Source organism: Corythoichthys intestinalis, chromosome 11, assembly GCF_030265065.1.
Source record: "Corythoichthys intestinalis isolate RoL2023-P3 chromosome 11, ASM3026506v1, whole genome shotgun sequence".
Taxonomy (NCBI): Eukaryota; Metazoa; Chordata; class Actinopteri; order Syngnathiformes; family Syngnathidae; genus Corythoichthys; species Corythoichthys intestinalis.
The window spans coordinates 25,812,420-25,831,715 of NC_080405.1; the positions used below are offsets into that span (position 1 = coordinate 25,812,420).

General features: G+C 39.1%; 1 protein-coding gene across 1 annotated transcript; it reads left to right on the plus strand.

The window, feature by feature from the left end:
• The first annotated feature begins 1,505 nt into the window (after positions 1 to 1,505).
• Positions 1,506 to 19,127, plus strand: myot (myotilin). The gene is made up of 18 exons (XM_057849654.1): positions 1,506 to 1,528; positions 1,632 to 1,797; positions 1,873 to 1,932; positions 2,037 to 2,178; positions 2,427 to 2,450; positions 2,723 to 2,842; positions 2,972 to 3,166; positions 8,195 to 8,408; positions 13,309 to 13,519; positions 13,596 to 14,452; positions 14,859 to 15,009; positions 15,107 to 15,208; positions 15,797 to 15,834; positions 16,375 to 16,513; positions 16,641 to 16,848; positions 16,953 to 17,118; positions 17,229 to 17,362; positions 18,069 to 19,127. Exons 1-18 carry the CDS (start codon positions 1,521 to 1,523, stop codon positions 18,209 to 18,211), a joined length of 3,078 nt encoding a protein of 1,025 aa, XP_057705637.1. The 5' UTR covers positions 1,506 to 1,520; the 3' UTR covers positions 18,212 to 19,127.
• The last annotated feature ends 169 nt before the right edge of the window (positions 19,128 to 19,296 follow it).

Consider the following 19,296-nt stretch of genomic DNA (forward strand, 5'->3'; position numbering starts at 1 on the left):
TATTTTGGAAATAAGCAAGCATGTGATGTAACGTGTTCATCTTGCATTGCTGGAGGGTTGCAAATATCACACAAATATCTACTTCATTCAGTAAAACAGCTTAATCAATCGCCTTTTTGATTTACTCAAAGCACGTACTGTTGTGCACAATAACACATTCAGTTATCAGCATCTCTGGTTAGCATGACGTATTGCATTTTTATTATCCACTCTTTTTATGTCGTTAGATAGATATTGACTCTTCTGGATGATGTCCGTGTTGCGTGTTTGTCTTAATGTATTAAAGTATTGATGATTGATTTCTATGACTATGACTCTGATTGTGGTACGACATAGGTAGATTAAGTAGCAAATATTATTTTGAGAGATTTACCTCGGCGCTGCTTTGCTCAGAGGGTCACGGTTTAATTTAGCTTAGAAACCTGACTCTTCAGTGTTGTCTGTCAGTTGCCTTCAGGAATTGTAGGACATAAGCATTTCACACTTTTTGGTGTGAAATGCATCATCAGGCGATGGAGGCTGATGTTTGGCCTCAGTAACAAGTATGTTTTTTTTTTGTTTTTTTTACTCTGAGGTACAAAAGACTATAAGCCGCCACCCACCAAATTTGACACAAAAACAGCATTTGTTCATAGATAAGCCGCTCTGGACTATAAACCACAGCTTTACCCACTGTATTATGGGATATTTAAACCAGAAGATATTAACCGGTAACACTTTACTTGACAGAGGTATTATAAGACTGTCATAAGACCAAAATAAGACCAAATAAACTACAATGAAGCTTTGAACCTCTTCATTGCTTTAAGAAGCTTCATTTGGCCATCACTGCTCCATTGCGGCGGACAGTCAACCTCTGCGACCACCTGCTGTCTACACTGTTGTCGTCCAGCATGCCTCCTAGCATGCATTGCAACATTACAACAATGAAAATTAATGTTCTATGCTAACATTTTTTTTTATTATAACTTCAGTTACTGTTCCAGTTGTTTCATTAATTTCTAGTTATGGTTTTTGGTAACAATTTTTTTGACAGTGGCGTCATAAGACTGTCATAAGACCATCATAATTATGACACAATACCGTCATGAGCACAATTGAATACTTGTGACAGATGTCATTAAGTGTTATTCGGCAAATTATCTCACTTTTGAATGGGTGTAAAAGATCCGGACTGGACTTAAATGAAGTTAGTGATAAAATTTGCCGAATGATACTTGATGAAATCTGTCATGAGCATTCATTAATACCCATGACAGTGTCATGTCATAATTATGACAGTCTTATGGTGTCTCTGTCAAATAAACTATTACCTATTAACTCAAACAAATCAAGAAATAAGTCGCACTGGACTATAAGCCCCCGGATTCAAATGATGGGGAAAAGTAGCGGCTTATAGTCTGAAAATTACGGTAATGCATTTTTCATCTCATGTTACAGTTTTTGTTTGTTGTTGTTGTTGTTGTTTTCCCAGAAACTCACTGTATAACACTGTTAGCGCCTCCTGGAACGCCTGAAACATGGCCCAGTAAGTTGCACAATATTGTGTGGGTTGTTTGGGACGTTCAAGTCAACAAAATGGTCAGTTTTTGCAGATTGATCCATTTACCTTTGCGCATGTTACTCTGAAGCGTCCAGATGGTGCAGAAGAAGAGCAGTTCCATGTCTCTGACCATCGCTTCATCTTCCTCTGCGTCGTTCACTAGGGAGCTTTCCTCCAGCTCATCTTCATCTTCCGCCACCCTCGCTTCAAGACACTCCAGCCTGCTGACACAGCCTTGTGTGAGCCCTCACAGGGTGATTGCAACACGTTTAAAAATAATTAAACAAACCATTTGTGCTTCACTGAATACTCCATATGATGTTTTCTAGACTGAGAGTCTTGTCTGCACTGAACATTCTGGCAGTGGAGTTCCTGCTACATTTGTAAAGGTAATGTATATTAAGCTTGGTTGTACTGTATGTTCAATAAAAATGGAGGATTTTGTGTTTATTGTTGCTTGTCTTTCTGTGATCATTATTATCACATCCTACAGTGCCTCCACGATGTGTGTGCGCTGAAGGGCCAGTTGGTGGTCCTGGAGTGTCGAGTCAGGGGGTCTTCTCCACTACAGGTCACGTGGTACAGAGAGGATGAGCAAATTCTGGATTCTGACGACTTTAGGATACTACGCAAAAGTAAGTGCGTGTATTTGGTGTTAACTGTTGAATTTTGCAAGCGGCAAAGTCAAAAATAAAACATACTATATCATGTTTCAGAAGGACAGATGGCTATAAATTACACTTACAATAATACACAATTAGAACACCATATTAAAAATCGAATTAATTTATGAAGCTAAACTTTGACTATAGAATAATCTGAGTTTTTTTGTTTTTTTTTTCACTATAATAACCCCTCTTCTTTTCTGTTTTTTTCTTCTTAGAGGCCAGTTCTGCATCCGTGCCAGGTGAGTAAACTCTTATTATTCTTGCCCTTTATCAAAATTGTTTAATGTAATCATGGCATAATAAAGGCTTATGGTCATTTAGCTGTCAAGAATGATAAATTGTATTAGAAGATAGAATTTCATAATACAATTATGCACAATAAATGCTGAGCAAGTAAATAAATAATGCTTTGTCCAGACTTCAGAGACACTATTTCATACTTAGGACCTTAAATCTAAGTGACAATGTGATACAATTCATTACATAAATATTGTTGTGATGCTGTCCACAGAGGAACTCTGTACATTGGTGATAAGTGAAGCTTTTCCAGAGGATTCTGGTGTGTTTAAATGCATCGCCCATAATTCCTTTGGCACAGACTCATGCTCTGCCATGCTGGACATTTACAACGGTTTGTTAATATCTCTCAATAGTATGAATTGAATGAAGCAAGTATAAATGGCTGTGTTTTAGTAATACCTACACAAATGTCCAGTAACGAACTAACTGTAACTGCAACTCCTAAAACCAACCCATGTAGACCTTGAGGAGCAACTTGAGATTGAGTCAATTGGTCAACGGGAAGCAGAGTGCTTTAGGGAGGCAAATGACGCAGAATTCCACCTTGAGAGTGTTCCTCTTCACACTGGTGAAGACTTCCCTACTGTGCTGCCTGACTCCATGATTCTTACCCCGTCCGATTGGCCCAGCAGCTCACTGGAAGAACACATCACAGGTGAAGACGGGTGAGTGGTATATACTGTACATAGACCTACCTGTACAAACGTGTCATAGATCAACCCTGCTAAGAAATCCAGCAAATGCTGGTTTCTGTACCGGAAGAACCAGTTGAAAACAAATCCAGAAATCCATTTTTTGTTTGTTGTGTTTTGCTACCGGTCTTGCTAGTACAGAAACCAGCAAATACTGGATTTCTTAGCAAATCACAGAAAATCCAACGGAACCTTGCTGGATTTGTTGTGTTTTGGTACTAGTTTTGCAGGTACAGACACCAGCATAAACTGGATTTCTTAGTAGAGAACCCCCGCATACAGTATATCAGTTTTTATTATCATACTGTTTCAATTCAACTAGCAAAACACTTCCCGTAAACTTCATAATGATATTGACGGGACACATTTCCCAGACCCTGCGCCACTTCTTCAAGTAGGGGGCCGTCCCACACTCTGCTTCAGTCGGTCGCAGTTATTCTCAAAACACATGCAGCGATCCAACGCCGGATTTAGGTTGAAAAAGTAAAAAAGCTGTACCGCATACAAACAGGAAGGATTGTCTCAGGAATGATTTATTCGAGGATTCTAGGTAATTATTATATTTTTCGTACCATGCATGCATTTTGAAACGTTGTGAAAAAAAAGCAATGGGAGAAATTAACCGCTACGGTATTGCCGTCATAATTTGCAATATTTACGTAAAATAAATGATAACTGCCCGGTTCTTTTTGTTGTTGTTGTTGCTTTTAACAAAGAATCGAGACTGTTTTAAGTCCATATCTATAAAGAAATCAGGGATTTACGCATTTATTCACAAGAATGTTCAACGTAAAAAGCTCTTTGTGCTGATAAGGCGGTGCCATAAAGACCAGCAGCACATTTGACATATTTGTGTAAAATTAATGCTAACTGCCCGTTTTTTTGCTTTTAACCAAGAAATGAGACTGTTTTACGTCCATATTTATAAAGAATTCAGGATTTAAGCATTTATTCACAAGAATTTTCCATGTAAAAATCTCTTTGTGGTGATAAGACGGTACCACAGCAGCTTAAAGACTAGCAGCACATTCGACATATTTAGGTGAAATAAATGCTAACTGCAAGGTTCTTTGCTCTTTTAACAAAGTATCAAGACTGTTTTAAGTCCATATCTATAAAGAAATCAGGGATTTACACATTTATTCACAAGAATGTTCAACGTAAAAAGCTCTTTGTGCTGATAAGGCGGCGCCATAAAGACCAGCAGCACATTTGACATATTTGTGTAAAATTAATGCTAACTGCCCGTTTTTTTGCTTTTAACCAAGAAATGAGACTGTTTTACGTCCATATTTATAAAGAATTCAGGATTTAAGCATTTATTCACAAGAATTTTCCATGTAAAAATCTCTTTGTGGTGATAAGACGGTACCACAGCAGCTTAAAGACTAGCAGCACATTCGACATATTTAGGTGAAATAAATGCTAACTGCAAGGTTCTTTGCTCTTTTAACAAAGTATCAAGACTGTTTTAAGTCCATATCTATAAAGAAATCAGGGATTTAAGCATTTATTCACTAGAATGTTCAACGTAAAAAGCTCTTTGTGCTGATAAGGCGGTGCCACAGTGACTTAAAGACTAGTAGCACATTCGACATATTTATGTAAAATTAATGCTAACTGCCCTGTTTTTTGCTTTGAACCAAAAATCGAGACTGTTTTACGTCCATATCTATAAAGAATTCAGGGATTTAAACATTTATTCAGAAGAATTTTCAACGTAAAAAGCTTTTTGTCTGTGTTTCCACTCAGTCAGCTTTGACAGAGATAGGCCCCCTATTAATCAGCCCCGTTCCCCGTGTTCCATCAATATATTAAGAAGTCTAAGCACTTCCATAGTACTCCATACAATCAGCATCACTGGTGAACACTACATATATAGTACTTCAGGTATGGTTTGTTTTTGTCATTTTATGTTATTCTGTTTAATGTAATTCCTGCTAAGAAATCCAGCATATGCTGGTTACTGTATAAGCAAGACCATTACCAAAACGTAACATATCCAGCAAGGTTCTGCTGTATTTGTAGTGTTTTTGTAATTGCTTTGCCGTTGATTCAGAGACCAGCATATGCTGGATTTCTTAGCAGGACCAGAAGGCCAAAAAGTGGAACCTGTAAGCACAAAAACACTACTTTTGAGACACAGTTGTTGTACTAATGCCTGAAACTGGTGATACCAAAGAACGTACTGGTACATAAACAAAGACTTGATGAGGTTTTCAGTGGAAAACCTATTTGTATATTTTACTTACTGTGTTTAATGTCAGAGGATGTCTCCGTTTCAATAATTTACACTTCTTTCATTTAAATAAAATTAAAAAACTAAGCTAAATATATTATTTTTATTCTGTCACACGGACCAGACTTACATAATGTATTCACCAAGGGCGTAGGTTTGCATAGGGATGGTAGGGACATAACACTTGCAACTTTTAAGGATGCTCTAAATGTCCCCACCAACTTTTAAGCAACCTTATTTGCATTATATAGTGAGTTCAGTTATATTGGTCATTTTTCCACTGTAAGTAATGTAAAAAGACATCAATGTTGTGGAGGTGGGGAAAACACCACTAATTTTGCTACTGAAAGTCCGACCTGCATCAGAGTTAGCATAACAATAATCTTAGTTAATCTTTTCTTTTATCACTGACAAACGTTTTTGTCTGATAAGGGCGGAAGTACACGTCAAACTCTAACTTAACTCAACGTTAATTAAACTGTGAGAAATGTAGTGAACCGAGGTTTACCCGCTTCTCCCCAAATTGTCTTTTTTTAAATTGGTTAAAATTCTATTTATGTAGTCTTAAAGCAGCTCAAAGGAGCTATCATTTTTTGTTGAGTTTCGCTGTGCTTGTGGACAAAAGCAGTAGTGTTTTACCCAATTTAACTTAATTTCTTTTTTAGACAGACAATGTTAAGTAGTCTTAAGACAATTGTTTTTTTGGGGGGGGTTGTTTTTGCATTCCTGGATAGTTAAGAAATGATTGACAAGTTTGTATTTCTAGTGTATGCTAATATAATTTATGTTCAAACATTGCAATTTAAATTTGCTAATAAGACATTTATTCTGTAAGTTTCCAAAATGTTAGTTTTGTAGTTTTTGAAAACAAATGTTTGTGCTTCAAGTAAATTTTACTCATTTAGATTTCTTGAAATAAGAAAAATAGCTAGCTGAAAATAATCTCAACACACATTTTTTAAGATATTAATTAGTATATTTAATTTTTTTTAAAAAATTAAAAAAAAAATAAAAAAAAAAGCTTGTTTGGCAGACATTCATTCATTCATTTTCCATGCCACTTTTCCTCACGAGGGTCGCGGAGGTGCTGGAGCCTATCCCAGCTAACTATGGGCAGTAGGCAGGAGACACCCTGAACTGGTTGCCAGCCAATCGCAGGGCACAAGGAGACATACAACCATTCACGCACACACTCATACCTGCGGACAATTTAGAGTGTTCAATCAGCCTACCATGCATGTTTTTGGGATGTGGGAGGAAACCGTAGTTCCCGGAGGAAACCCACGCAGGCACGGGGGAGAACATGCAAACTCCACACAGGAAGGCCGAAGCCCGGGATTGAACCCTTGACCTCATAACTGTGAGGCAGACGTGCTAACCACTCAGCCACCGTGCCGCCTTTTTGGCAGACATGTTCTTAATTAAAAATACTGTAGTGTAGTGTCCAAACTTTATGCAAAGGGGGCCAAAAAAATGTGTGGTAAAAATGTCGGGGGCCGACCTTGGCTGACGTCCTTTACGTAGAACAATATATTTAAGAAAATTTTAGCAAGCCATTCTGTGTGTCACATTTGCATTATAATTTTTTTAAATTAATAATTTCAATAATCTCGCAATTAGCCTTTGTGGCATTCTCTTTCGACTCTCAGGCTCTTGCAAAATACTGCTGCTGTGAAATTAAATTAGCTTCAAGTTGCTTCAATTTCTCGCTGCGTATCTTCCCTGTAATCTTGTCGTACATGTCAGCGTGTCTTGTTTGGTAATATCGCCTCACATTGAACTCTCTAAAAACAGCGACTGTCTCTTTGCAAAAGAGGCAGACACAAATGTTGCGTATTTTAGTGAAAAAATAGTCCAATTACCACCTATCCTTGAAGCGTTGGCTGTCGCAGTCAACTTTCTTTTGTTGTTGTTGTTGATTGTTGTCATTTTAGAAAATTGGAAGTCAAGTCAAGTCAAGGGTCACACGGGGTAATGTACTGCTGTCTTTTAGTGGGTAAATGAGGAGCAGCATTTAGCGTTTAAGCTACTTCATTTTCTGGTAGCAGTACTGCTGACCAATTTATTAAGTCTGTGTGCGGGCCAGACGTTATTGATCTTATGACAGAGGCTGGGGGCCGGATGAAATTCGACCACGGGCCGCATTTGGCCCCTGGGCCGCACTTTGGACATGTCTGCTGTAGATATTGTTCAAAACATTATTTGAAAGCATTTTTTTTCATGATTTAGTCTGAAAAACGACCAACTTTTAGATTTATCGGTTTAAAAAGAACAAATGGTAATATTTTTCTAAAGTAAGAGGAATAATATGACCTATCAATCTGTTAGTCTTTGACACTCAAAACAAGACGGAGAAAATTATTTGACTAAATTTAAGAAAAATTATCTGATTAAGGCGTTATAAATTTGTAATTTGTGAAAGTTAGTATAAATCAACACAGATCTAGTTTGCATTGATCATTTAGCCTATTAATTAATTAAGTTTATATTGGTGAGAAATGCAGCCCTGACTCCCGTTCACCCAATCTATTTGGTCTTATTAATGTTCCATCTCCAGCAAAAAGTGTACGTGCATGTTATGCTGTAATATCGTCCCTACCAATGTTGAAACCAAACCTAGCCCTTGGTATTCACCAAATGAGTCAAGTTGGAACGCTTTGCGTTTAAAATACTTATTTTTGTTTATGTGGGTGTCCTAAAGTGCAGCGGCAAAGACAAGACCACAAGGTGGCGGTATAGCGCAGCCATTGAGGGCAAAAGAAAAATAAGCAATTAGGTGGAGCTCCGTTGCTTTCAAGGCTTTTCTCGACCCAGTCGAACTTGCGACTGCGGCACGGTATCACCTGTTGGCTGGTGTTGGCTCTTGGCTCTTGGCTCGGCTGCCTCCTTCAATTGTTCAAGGAGACGGGCCCATTTGACCGCGTGTTTTCCGTTAACGTGAAACAGAGGTCAAGTCGTTGTACAAGGTGAGAAATACTTTCTATCGATTCCCTATGTCGTTTTCTGTATTTATTGCTGTTTTCCCTCTTCTGTCGTAATGTATTCGAAACTACAATTTGACATGTTTTTGAACTATTTTGGTGAAAGTTAAAGTTGTACATAAAGAGCCAACAAAAATTAGTTTATTTTGATTGGGGCAATTTTGAGAAGCTGCTTGGTTGAATAAGAAATAGAACAGGAATTCTGAAGAACTGGGTTGTCAGCTGACTGAAGTGCATTTTACTACATTACAAAGGTTTTAAGCACACCTGTTGCTCAAACCTAATTGACCTCATTAAAATGTTTGAACTTTAATCTCAATTATACATTTTTAACTTGCCGTGTGTTTAAAATGAATGTATTGTCATGTTTTATGTCCTTTTTTGTTCTTCTTAATCTAATCAGAGGTCCCACTTGTTAATGGACTGTATGCAGACTGCATGCCGAATGGCTCATATTGAAGCCAAGTGGTATCTTGAAATAAATTATGAGCTCATCTGACTGTGGTAATATTTCCCTGCGCACATGCTTTTGCCTCTTTAAGAATTTACAACCAAAATGTATTTTCCTCCATTGAAGTGTTTATTGTGTTGCTTGTTTTGAGGGGGAAATCTGTGGAATCAGTTTAAAATGTCTGGATTTAAATTTGTGTGGTCTGTAGCATCTGAGAACGTCAGCAGCTCAACAATTGGTCACTGTTGGCAAAAGTCTGATTTTTAAGAATCTCTTTAGTTTCAGTGGTCAAGTCTGTAACTTTTCTTATTTAAGAGGGTTTGTTATTCATTTTAAACGAAATTGAAGCTTCTGTAGTTTACATTCTTTGGTATGCATCCTGAATCCATCCATCTATTTAAAGCAACACTGGGTAACTTTTCAACCTTGTATAAAATATTTTAATAACATTTATGATGATATGTCGACTGAAAACTAGTGGAATGACACCTTTTATATATTGAGGGGGTCTGTATCCCTTTCACTGGCACTAATGAACTTTGAGGAGTGTGGCAGGAACCCTGTCACACACAAAAAAACTGCAAATGTGCTGACTGCTTTACGGCATACGTCACTTCTACCTTTCCCCATTCATTATAAAGACGGAAGTCGATGCGAGCGTTTTCACGCGAATTCTGCAAAGATGGCAGAGCAACAAAAGAGACAAACATTTTTGTCTGAGGAGGATAATAAAAAGGAGGGTACCAGGATATATGGAATAAACATTGGCCCAGTTTTTACTCGCTGGCCTGACGCTCCCCTCGCCCTTCATCCGAACGCTGACAAGTTTGGGGGGGAGGGTGGTAGCCACACTAAGCAACACGGTTGCTAACAGTCATATGCTATTGTTTAGCCACAACTGGATTTATTACCTTATTACTATTCATCCTTCACACAGCCGCTGAAAACAGAATAGAAGATGACAGATTTATTGATTGATGATTTTACGACATTGTACGGGTGTGCGCTCATCCTCATTGGAAACGCAGTCTTTCTTAAGGCAAAACGCTACAGCTGTTGTCTACCAGCGTTGCTAAAATTGACCAAAGCTGAAAAGTTACCAAGTGTTGCTTTAAACGGGAAAAGTAATCAACATTTTCATTAGGGTCATAGGTCACGGTTGAGTCAGAGGTTATCCCAGCTGACTTTGGTGGTCCTAGAGTTTATCAGACAGGTGGTTGGGGACCACTGTCCCAGACAAATTACCAATTAACTGTATATCGTAAAAATACAGTACAACAACAAAGTATGCAGTGTACAGTAGACAAATACACATCTATGGAACCACATTGTCTTAAATCAGAGTCCCCAAACTATTCCACATCCGGCTGCGGTAGGTGCTGGATTTCTTTCCAACAAAGCAGGACAACACCTTAGCACCAATCTGGTTTCTCACAAGTGTAATCAGTTGATTGTAGTCAGGTGCTGCTTGTTTTAGCAGAAACCTTATTGGTTAATTGTCTGTGCTCGATCGATCGGAACAAAAAACTGGACCAACAATGGCATATAATGACCAGTATGGACAGCCCTATGACTATAATGAACTCTCCATTCACTTTTCTGAAGTGCTCGAGTAACAACGCATGCACAATTAGAACGCACAAACTCAACACAGGAACACGGTAACCACTATTTCACCATGACATAACAAAAGCATTGTAAGTAGTGAAGAAATATATTTTTTTTCATGTTTAAACTGTCATATAAAGGTGCATATACAGTACTACATTATATGTGCAGTTGCAAAATTAATGGTGACAGGATGAAACTGGTTTGCTTCTATTTTTGAGGTAATGAAGACTGGAGATGCCAGAGCAGTGATCAGATTGTATTGTTCACTTTGTTGTTGTCAGTCATAGAGGACGAAAAGGATGGTACACTGTTACCAGTGCCATGCAAACGTTGTGTGTAGCATGTAAGCATTCATGTGTGTGTGAGTCACCAGTTGTGTGTCTGCACCTGCCAGCTGATGTCCGAATTCCTTGACCAATATAGCTTTGCCCACTTAATCTTACTCTCGAACACACAGTTCAGATCAGCCAGACCTGAACTGAGTTGCTGTCATCAAACCAAAATGTAAACAAAGCAATACATCAAGATTTTTTTTTGTTTTTTTTAAACATCACAACATGTAGCTATCCCCGAATAACATGAAAATGTGTTTTTGTGATGTGGATTTTTAGCAGAGTACTTGCAAATATTGCGGTGGTTGCCGGTATAATTTTGAGGAGAATTTACACTTCATTATTCAATGTATAAAACGGAAAGATGGGTGGATTGTGTTTAAGTGTAATACTTTACTGGCTTCATTTTTGTATTCTGCTTTTTAGCCGCAATATTAGTTTATTAATGTAAAACCTACTGCCACAAGTGTTGGTATGACTTTTATATAATTGTTTGAAAGAGTGTGATTCAATTAGATTGTTGTTAGATACGCTATTTACAGTATAAACCATTTTTATATACCGTATTCATCATTCTACAGCTTCAGTTATGTGTGTCATTTTGAACAATGAACATTGATCGTTGCAGCCGGCATTATTGTCTCAGATCAGAAGGAATTGTAAAACGCTTCACAATGATAATTGATCATTTTGATAAATATTATACATTATACTGCATTAAAAATGTACTGATAATATTGTAATATAGTCTGGTGGACCTATACGAGTCAAAGATTATGATCTTTTTATTGACCTCTTTTTTCATTTGTTCATAATTCATTTTAAAACAAAAAAAGAATCCAAGTGTAGGTACTCCATCATGTTTGTAATCGTATACTGTATGTTAATCTCAGCAGTTACCCTACCACACTGACAGTTAAATATATGTACCAAAATAGTCATCTAATAAAAAACTATGCTGAGTGTATCCACTGGTGTCATTGCCAGTCTTGGTTTCTCATCTGCGAAGAAGTGGATTAGAAGTAAAAACATTTAGTCACGGTTACAAATACTTGCACAGCCAATCTCTCAAAAAGAAAATCAATGACTGATGATGATCCTCATTTGTTAATTTTTCAAAGATGGTTGTTAAGAAATTTAATTTGGCGCCCTGAAGCGATGGTTGCTCAGAGCATGGTAGGGATGGACTTTAAGAGGGTGGGGCTTTAAATTTGATTCTTAACGTGCCTTATTTATTTTGTGTTTATTTTTCAGGAACCCCAGTTAGCATCACGGAGTGGACGAAGTTGTAACGCGCTTTTGCTATTGAGGCTTTTTTTTTTTTTCAATCGTCGCAACGCAACGTGCATTCCGTAGACATTTCAATATTGCCCCACGTGGTCATGTTCCTGGCCGGCAGTCAATTGTTTCCTGGATAAACAGCTTCAGGGAAATGGGTGATGTAAAGCAAAAGAAACCTGGCCTCCCACGAACAGCAAGTTCACTCCAAAACATTGACGTGGTGAAACAATCTCGTAATCTCGCAAAACACGCATCTGCTATTGGGTTGTCTGCTTGTTCTGTGACACGAATCCTCCATGAAGAATTGAATTTTCATCCCTACAAATTAGCTTTGGTGCAGGAACTTAATCCACGCCAATTTATTGCTCGCTTGAAAAAAATGCCTCAACAGCGAAAGTGCGTTCCAACTTCGTCCACTCCATGATGCTCACTGGGGTTCATGAAAAATAAACACAAAATAAATAACACGGATGAAGAACCAAACTTTATGCCCCGCCCTCTCAAATAAGTCCATCCCTACCATCCTCAGAGCAACCACTGCTTCAGGGCACCAAATTTAAATAAGCAAGTTGCTCTGCCCCACCCTGTATTCCACTCCTCTATGTATAACTGTTATTGTCTTATTTTTGACCCATGCCATTTCAAACTATGGCTGCAACTAACGATTATTTTCATAATTGATTGATCGGATGATTAACTAAACGATTAGTCTGAAAAATATCACTTCTTTTGAATTACCTTCACAATTTACCTTGAAGTTGCTTTAGGCATGTTGTTAGTAACAATGAATACAAAATGGACGACTATTCCCTTAAAATATACTATTTTATTACAACTTCCTGACTTAACTGAAGTCTACAACTGTGTCAAATTTGTTTGCGATTTTTAATCAGTTAGCTATTGAAGCCTTATTAAGAAGCTAGCTTAGACGGTAAGGTGTCCGAAAATTGGCAGAAATGTGAATTGTTGTTTTCCAAAGTAAAGCAGATTTTTGTTCATGTCCTACTTTGACTTAACAAAAATATAATGAATAAATCAGGTAATATTTACAACTTAGAAGTCATACTGTATGTATAATTTCAAGAATTTAGGCAGGTTTAAGGTGAAAAAGGTCTTAAATGATTAATTGGTTATCAAAATAGTTGTCAATTAATTTGCTAATCGATTAGTTGTCAACCTCTATTTCAAACTGTTGGACTGTTTTGCCCAGGGTCCAGGATCCTCTGCTAGTCAACCATTCTTCTGAAGATCACTTCCTCCACAGTCAGGACGAGTCATCACTGCATTCAGAGGTCCATCAGTCACCAGAATTACCAGTCTCTACGCCCAGCCCTCACCCACCATCTTCACCCATACCACCTGCACCAGTCAAAGAAGCCCCAACACCCAAGCTTTTCACTCCAAGCAAGCTTAGTTTCAATGTAAGCACTTAATTATGTCATTCTACTTTCTAGTCCTGATATAGTTACTTTCTTGACTTGTTCTTCTTTTATCCAGTCCTCCCTGTCAGGAGGCAGCAACACTATGAACCTCTCAGACCTACCTACTTTTAAGCCTGATTCCTTCCCTCCTAGTGCCTTCAACTATGCGCGGCCAAGACACTTTATTCAGTCGCAGTCCGCCTTCCAGGCACCCAGCTATGAAAGTGTAATTAGGGAAGCTCAGGAAAATCTGAATAATTCCCAAGTGAATGCGACCAGTTCCAACCATTGTTCCAGTAGTTCTGAAGTTCAAAGTCAAACTAGAATGATGTCTTCACAAAACCAGCCAAAGTCCTTGTCTCAGACTCAGTCGCAGTTTCAGTCATTGAGCCTTAATATGAATCAAACCCTACCGAATGGGACAGGCAAGTCATCTCCTTCCTCTTCCAGTCTAAGCTCCCCCATTTCCACTTCATCTGCTGCTCCTCTTCACTCATCTACGTCACGCGTGACCATGCGTTCAACTATAACCCTCACCCCGAGCGTCCCGAGTGTTAGCGGGCTCGGCAGTGCCACTCTGCCGGCCAATCAGGACGCCATGTCGGCTCCGGCTGCCTACCTCTGCTCTGTTTTGCCCTCCCAGTCTTCTTTCTCACCTTACTCAAAACTCTCCCCAAAATCCACCCTTCCCTGTTCCTCCACTTCCCCGTCCCGCTCACCACTAGCCCCTTCAAGCCCTCGCCTTCCTGTCAAAGAAGCATCTCCTTCCCCCCCTATTCAGCAGCCTCCTCCTCCTCCATTGTCCCCTTCCTTTCCTCGCTCCAACCTCTCTCCCACCACCTCCACACTTCCTCAACCTAGTACACCTAGTCATAACAGTGGCCCGCCTGCTGTGCTCTCTTTACCTGCCAACTACAAGGGAACACCCAGCACGTGAGTAGACATTAGTTTCACATTTCATGCTCATTACGCACACCAATTAGGCCATGGCAAACTTCAACTGCATACAAAACAAAGTAGATGGACATTAATTAGTGTTGAAGGTCTTTCTCCAATAGTCTAAAGTGTATTTGAGTATCTGATTTAGGAAACTTTCTGTCAAACCTGAATTTCTGGGGCCCTCTTTTGGGTCTACCAAGTCGTAGGATCCATTGTGTCTCATTTCTTCAAGGACCAGGCAACTACATAATATATACTATAAGAGTTAGATCGGTCACATTCCACATGATACAATGAATGTTTATTAGCCAACAGTCTATCAATTTTGTATAAATAACTGAATTAACCAGGGCATGATATTTTCTTATTCTTGAATTTGCATTTCTTTTGCCATTCCCAGCCATCCGAAGCCTGTTGTCAAAAAGACGGTAGTTTCTCGGCCATCTTCCTCTCGCTCTACAGATGAAGAAATCCAGGGTTCCAAAGATGCGCTTATCCAAGATCTGGAGAAAAAGTTGCGTTCAAAAGAGGTTAAAAGAAGAAACAGCCAGGTAAGTGTTTTTTTTTTTTTTTTTTTTTTTTTTTTTGCTTTACAAACATTTATACATATCAACACACTGATTGATGTATACACTCCATGCTGAACAGAAACTTTCCTATGAGGAGCGTATGGCTCGAAGGCTGCTGGGTCCAGATAATGCCAACTACATGTTTGACCAAGACTCTCTTTCAGACTCCCAACCTGATCAGGTGCTTTTTTGAAAACCTTTATCATTTTCGACGTGTATAAGACATTCAAATCTCCGCTTTCCTTGTGCTATTAAATGGGTGATTGATTAACTCGATATCTTCTCTGGGACTCCTCCAGGCTATTTTTTTCCCACTTTCTGAGAATAGCAATGTGTCATTAGACACACTAAGGCTAACTTCACACTACAGGTCAATTACAATTTCTTTGCCTTGCAACATGTATCTGATTCTTGTTAATGCAGTGGTAACAGTCCAATTCCAATTTTATTTCACATGCGATATTAACTCATTATGAGTTGGATTAAAATCCAATGTCTATCTGACATCTCTGCAATATGAATGCCTATCCGCTTGAATGCGACCAACATAGGTCATCAACAAATAAAATATGTCACCACTGTTCCAAAAAATAACGTGCGAATGAGCAATGGCAGAAAAAGGACAAAATACCTGCTTATATATCGCATGTGAAGCAGTCGGTTTAAAAAGTTGGCCCCAGTAACATAAAATCATCAAAGTTGCCACAAAATTAAGACTGGCGTAAGACGTGTTTGACTCTTAACTCTTAGCTATTCTATCCTCTTACAGCCAGACTCACCGGAAGGAAGGCACACTGGTGGGCTATGGTAAGTACAACTGTGTGACTGACCCGAATTTCAGTCTGTAAGCTCGTTAGTTCTTGTTGTTGAAGTATGTGATGAGATAATGTGTTAGGTTTAATTGCATATGGTAGCTGGCCTGAGAGAAAAGTGGTTTGAACTCAAGAATTACCCAATAATTGCAAAAAATAATGAAGAGTTTGATGGGTTTTTTTTTTTTTTTAATTGCGTCACACAAATGTTGTTTTAATTTCAAGATAGAATGTGAATAGGAAGTCTAGTCTGCTGCTAAATTAAAGGTCAGCCATGTGATTATGAATGAATTTCATTCTTTAATTTTTTCAAGGTACAATTACTGAATACCACATTGGGCTGTTTAGGATCATCTGATGTGGAATGCACGACACGCGACCGATCACATGGAAACTTTTTATTTTTTCCAACATTGTCTAACAAACTTGCTAGTGTTTAAATCCTCAAGTTGGGAGGGATACAAGTAGACAAGTAAATTCTACTCACTGGGTGGTGAATCACAGTGGTCATAAAAAAGTCAGTTGCTCCATGTAGGGGGAAGCACCACTCTGGGACAGATGAGCGGGGGAACGAGGGATCGGCTATCCAGGAGAAATGTTACGCCCCCCGCTTCCTGCAGACCCCTCAAGACCTTACTGTGGAGGAGGGACGCTTCTGTAGAATTGATTTCAAGGTGAGGCACGTAAACACCTAATTGTTAAAATGGTATATACTAGTATAGCAGTACTGCTTGAATTAAAAGTTGGGAGACTTTTTGGTATCAGATCTGCTCTACAGATGTGCTCTTGATTCATATTCAGGTTGGAGGCCTCCCCACACCGGATGTCTGCTGGTACTTGGATGGTAAAGCAATACGTCCAGATGACTACCATAAAATGCTAGTGTGCGAGAAAGGGCTGCACTCATTCATCATCGAGATTGTCACCGTGCACCATGCTGGTGTGTACGAGTGCGTAGCCAGGAACCGTGCAGGGGAAGCCAGATTTACCTTGAGGCTTGATGTCATCGGTAAATCATGAAATGCATGGTCATAATTTAAATACACTGTGGTATCAGATTAACTTGGGGTGTAGAAATATAGTGATAATGGCAGTTGTTTCCCTACTGTGCAGCCCAGGAGGCTCTCCGTCCTCCCTGCTTTGTTCAAAAGATGTCAAACTTCCGAGCTGTGGAAGGTGACACCGTGAGGTTAGAATGCAAGGTCGATGCGTCTCCTCCTCCGCAACTCTTCTGGAAGAAAGATAAAGAGATGCTACGCATTGATCCGGCCAGAATGAGGTGAACTCAGTCAGAATGTTCTCACAGTAATGGTACTCTTTGAAATCTTAGAATTTTATACATTCCTTTTTGTAATGTTTACTGTCTTAATGTGTCAACTATGAATGCAGCTTGTACCAAGACGGCTCGGGCAGACAGTGTTTGCTGATAGAGAGGGTGGCCATGTCCGATGCTGGGTGGTACACGCTCTCTGCTATCAATGAAGCCGGCATGTCCACATGCAATGCCAGACTGGATATAAGCTGTAAGTTCGTTTTTTCTCTCGGCGCTCCACTGTTGTTACCTTAGAAGCAATAAAAATCAAGCAACAGATATTGCACTTAACGCCACAATGAACCCGATTGTCAAGCCTCAACGACATCAAACAAACGTGGCATGACACCATCGAACGGAAATCTGATAAGGATATGACCACAGAATGCTGCACGTGGACTTGGAGGATACAAATGTTGAGTCCATCCACTGGAGCAAAGTACAAGGAAGCTATTAGGTTACACGTAACTCACACACCATCTGCTCTGTGTGGTGTTTGTCAGCGAAAGTTACCTGCCTTCTGCTATGTGTGTTAAATAAATGGTTAATAGAGAACCTTGTGTTGATGAAGTTGGACCTACTTTGGAAGTCAATATTTTTAGCTGGAGTATTTAATTTTTTAAAGACTGCACCTACGTGGCTTGAACGGTAGGCCCACTATTTATTATGTATAGCACTTTTTCTAGATCTTTGTAGGTGAGGACCCATATTGTGTGCCTACATTTAAGTGACAGTTGTGTGGAGAGCAAAAGTTATTTTCAGAAACCTGGCATGAAGGGAATGTTGACTGAGTTTTGGTCCTCCAGTGAGATCTATGTGGTTGCACTAATTAGCTCTTATTCTTAAATCAAATTTTAATATGACAAACCAGACATTCTTCCCAACATTTTGACTTTTTTTTTTTTTGCCTTTGGCAGGCCGAGCGGTTCCACCAATGAAAACGGCGCCTCCTGGTTCCAAGGCATTGAAACTGCTGTCATCTCTGAGCCACGTGCCCGCCAGGACAGCAGAGCCTGCCACCCAGCACACCGCCCCCCTTTATGAGAGTGAAGAGCTGTAGATCCCTTGAGAAACACACACACACCTCAGAACTGTTAAAGCACTTACACAGTGTATTAGAATTTACTTATAAAGTGTATTAGAATTTGTGTTTGTGGATGACACTGCGGTTGGTCCCTTAAGTTAATCTTCAGTCTTCGTGGTTTTTCATGTTACTGTGTTTACTCTTTCAAGCTGTAGAGCTCATGTTGCATACAAGCCCGTAAGCCTCACAATCCATCATGGCGTCTCTCAGCAACATGGTGCGTCGAGGTCACTTACTGTAAGTTTATTAATAGTTGTAGAGTGACAGTCGGCCTTGGTGCCTCTTTTGTGGTGGTCAAACAAAGGTTTACCGTAAAACATTTACTCACAAATTGGTGTCACCCTTAAAAAGCCACCCACTGTTTAGAATGTGATTGACCTTATTTGCCACAGTCCCCACAATCCAATACCTACTTACTTTAGGCCCACTGGACAGTACTGCACTTTAGTTATCACGAGACGCTTTTCTAGTCACTGGACAACGAAACATGGAAATGATATACATTTTATTGCTGTGTCACAACCTCCTGCGATTCATAAGTTTTTGTTTTTAAATTGAATAATCTGTATGTGAATATTTATCTACGCTGAATGCCTCTCATAGCCCTGCAAACATTCAAATGTGCCTTCATAAAGTACCTGTAATTTACTCTTACAAATCAAGTACACCCACGGTCATTGTTTTGAAATATTTCACCAAAACTTTTGACTTGTTTGTATGTGGACTGCAGTCAGTAACGGTCATCCATATTCCTTCACAAAATGTAACAATCCTAAAATTGCGGTTTGAGTACCAAATTTAGGCCTTTTGGTGAATGTTAAGCTGCTGGTGGGAGTGTTTCTCTTGAAACTGTCAATTGAGTGGATGAATAAAATCAAAATAAACCTCTAAACTCCTGTGTCAACTGTAGGTTATGGTTTGACAGTCAAAATTTCGACACGTAATTTTTTTAAAAATTAAAAGTACAAGAATCTAGCTAACAATTCTGAATTGCATCAGCCAACCAAGTTTCGCACTTTACAGAACAGACTTCTCTAACCACCTGTAGCCCTTGCATATAC

Bases quoted from the DNA above. Each gene is read 5' to 3' on its own strand.
- myot (XM_057849654.1), top strand. The intron at 3,167-8,194 runs GTGAAGACGGGT...GCAGCCATTGAG, and splicing joins ACTGGAAGAACACATCACAG to GGCAAAAGAAAAATAAGCAA. The intron at 17,119-17,228 runs GTGAACTCAGTC...CTATGAATGCAG, and splicing joins ATTGATCCGGCCAGAATGAG to CTTGTACCAAGACGGCTCGG.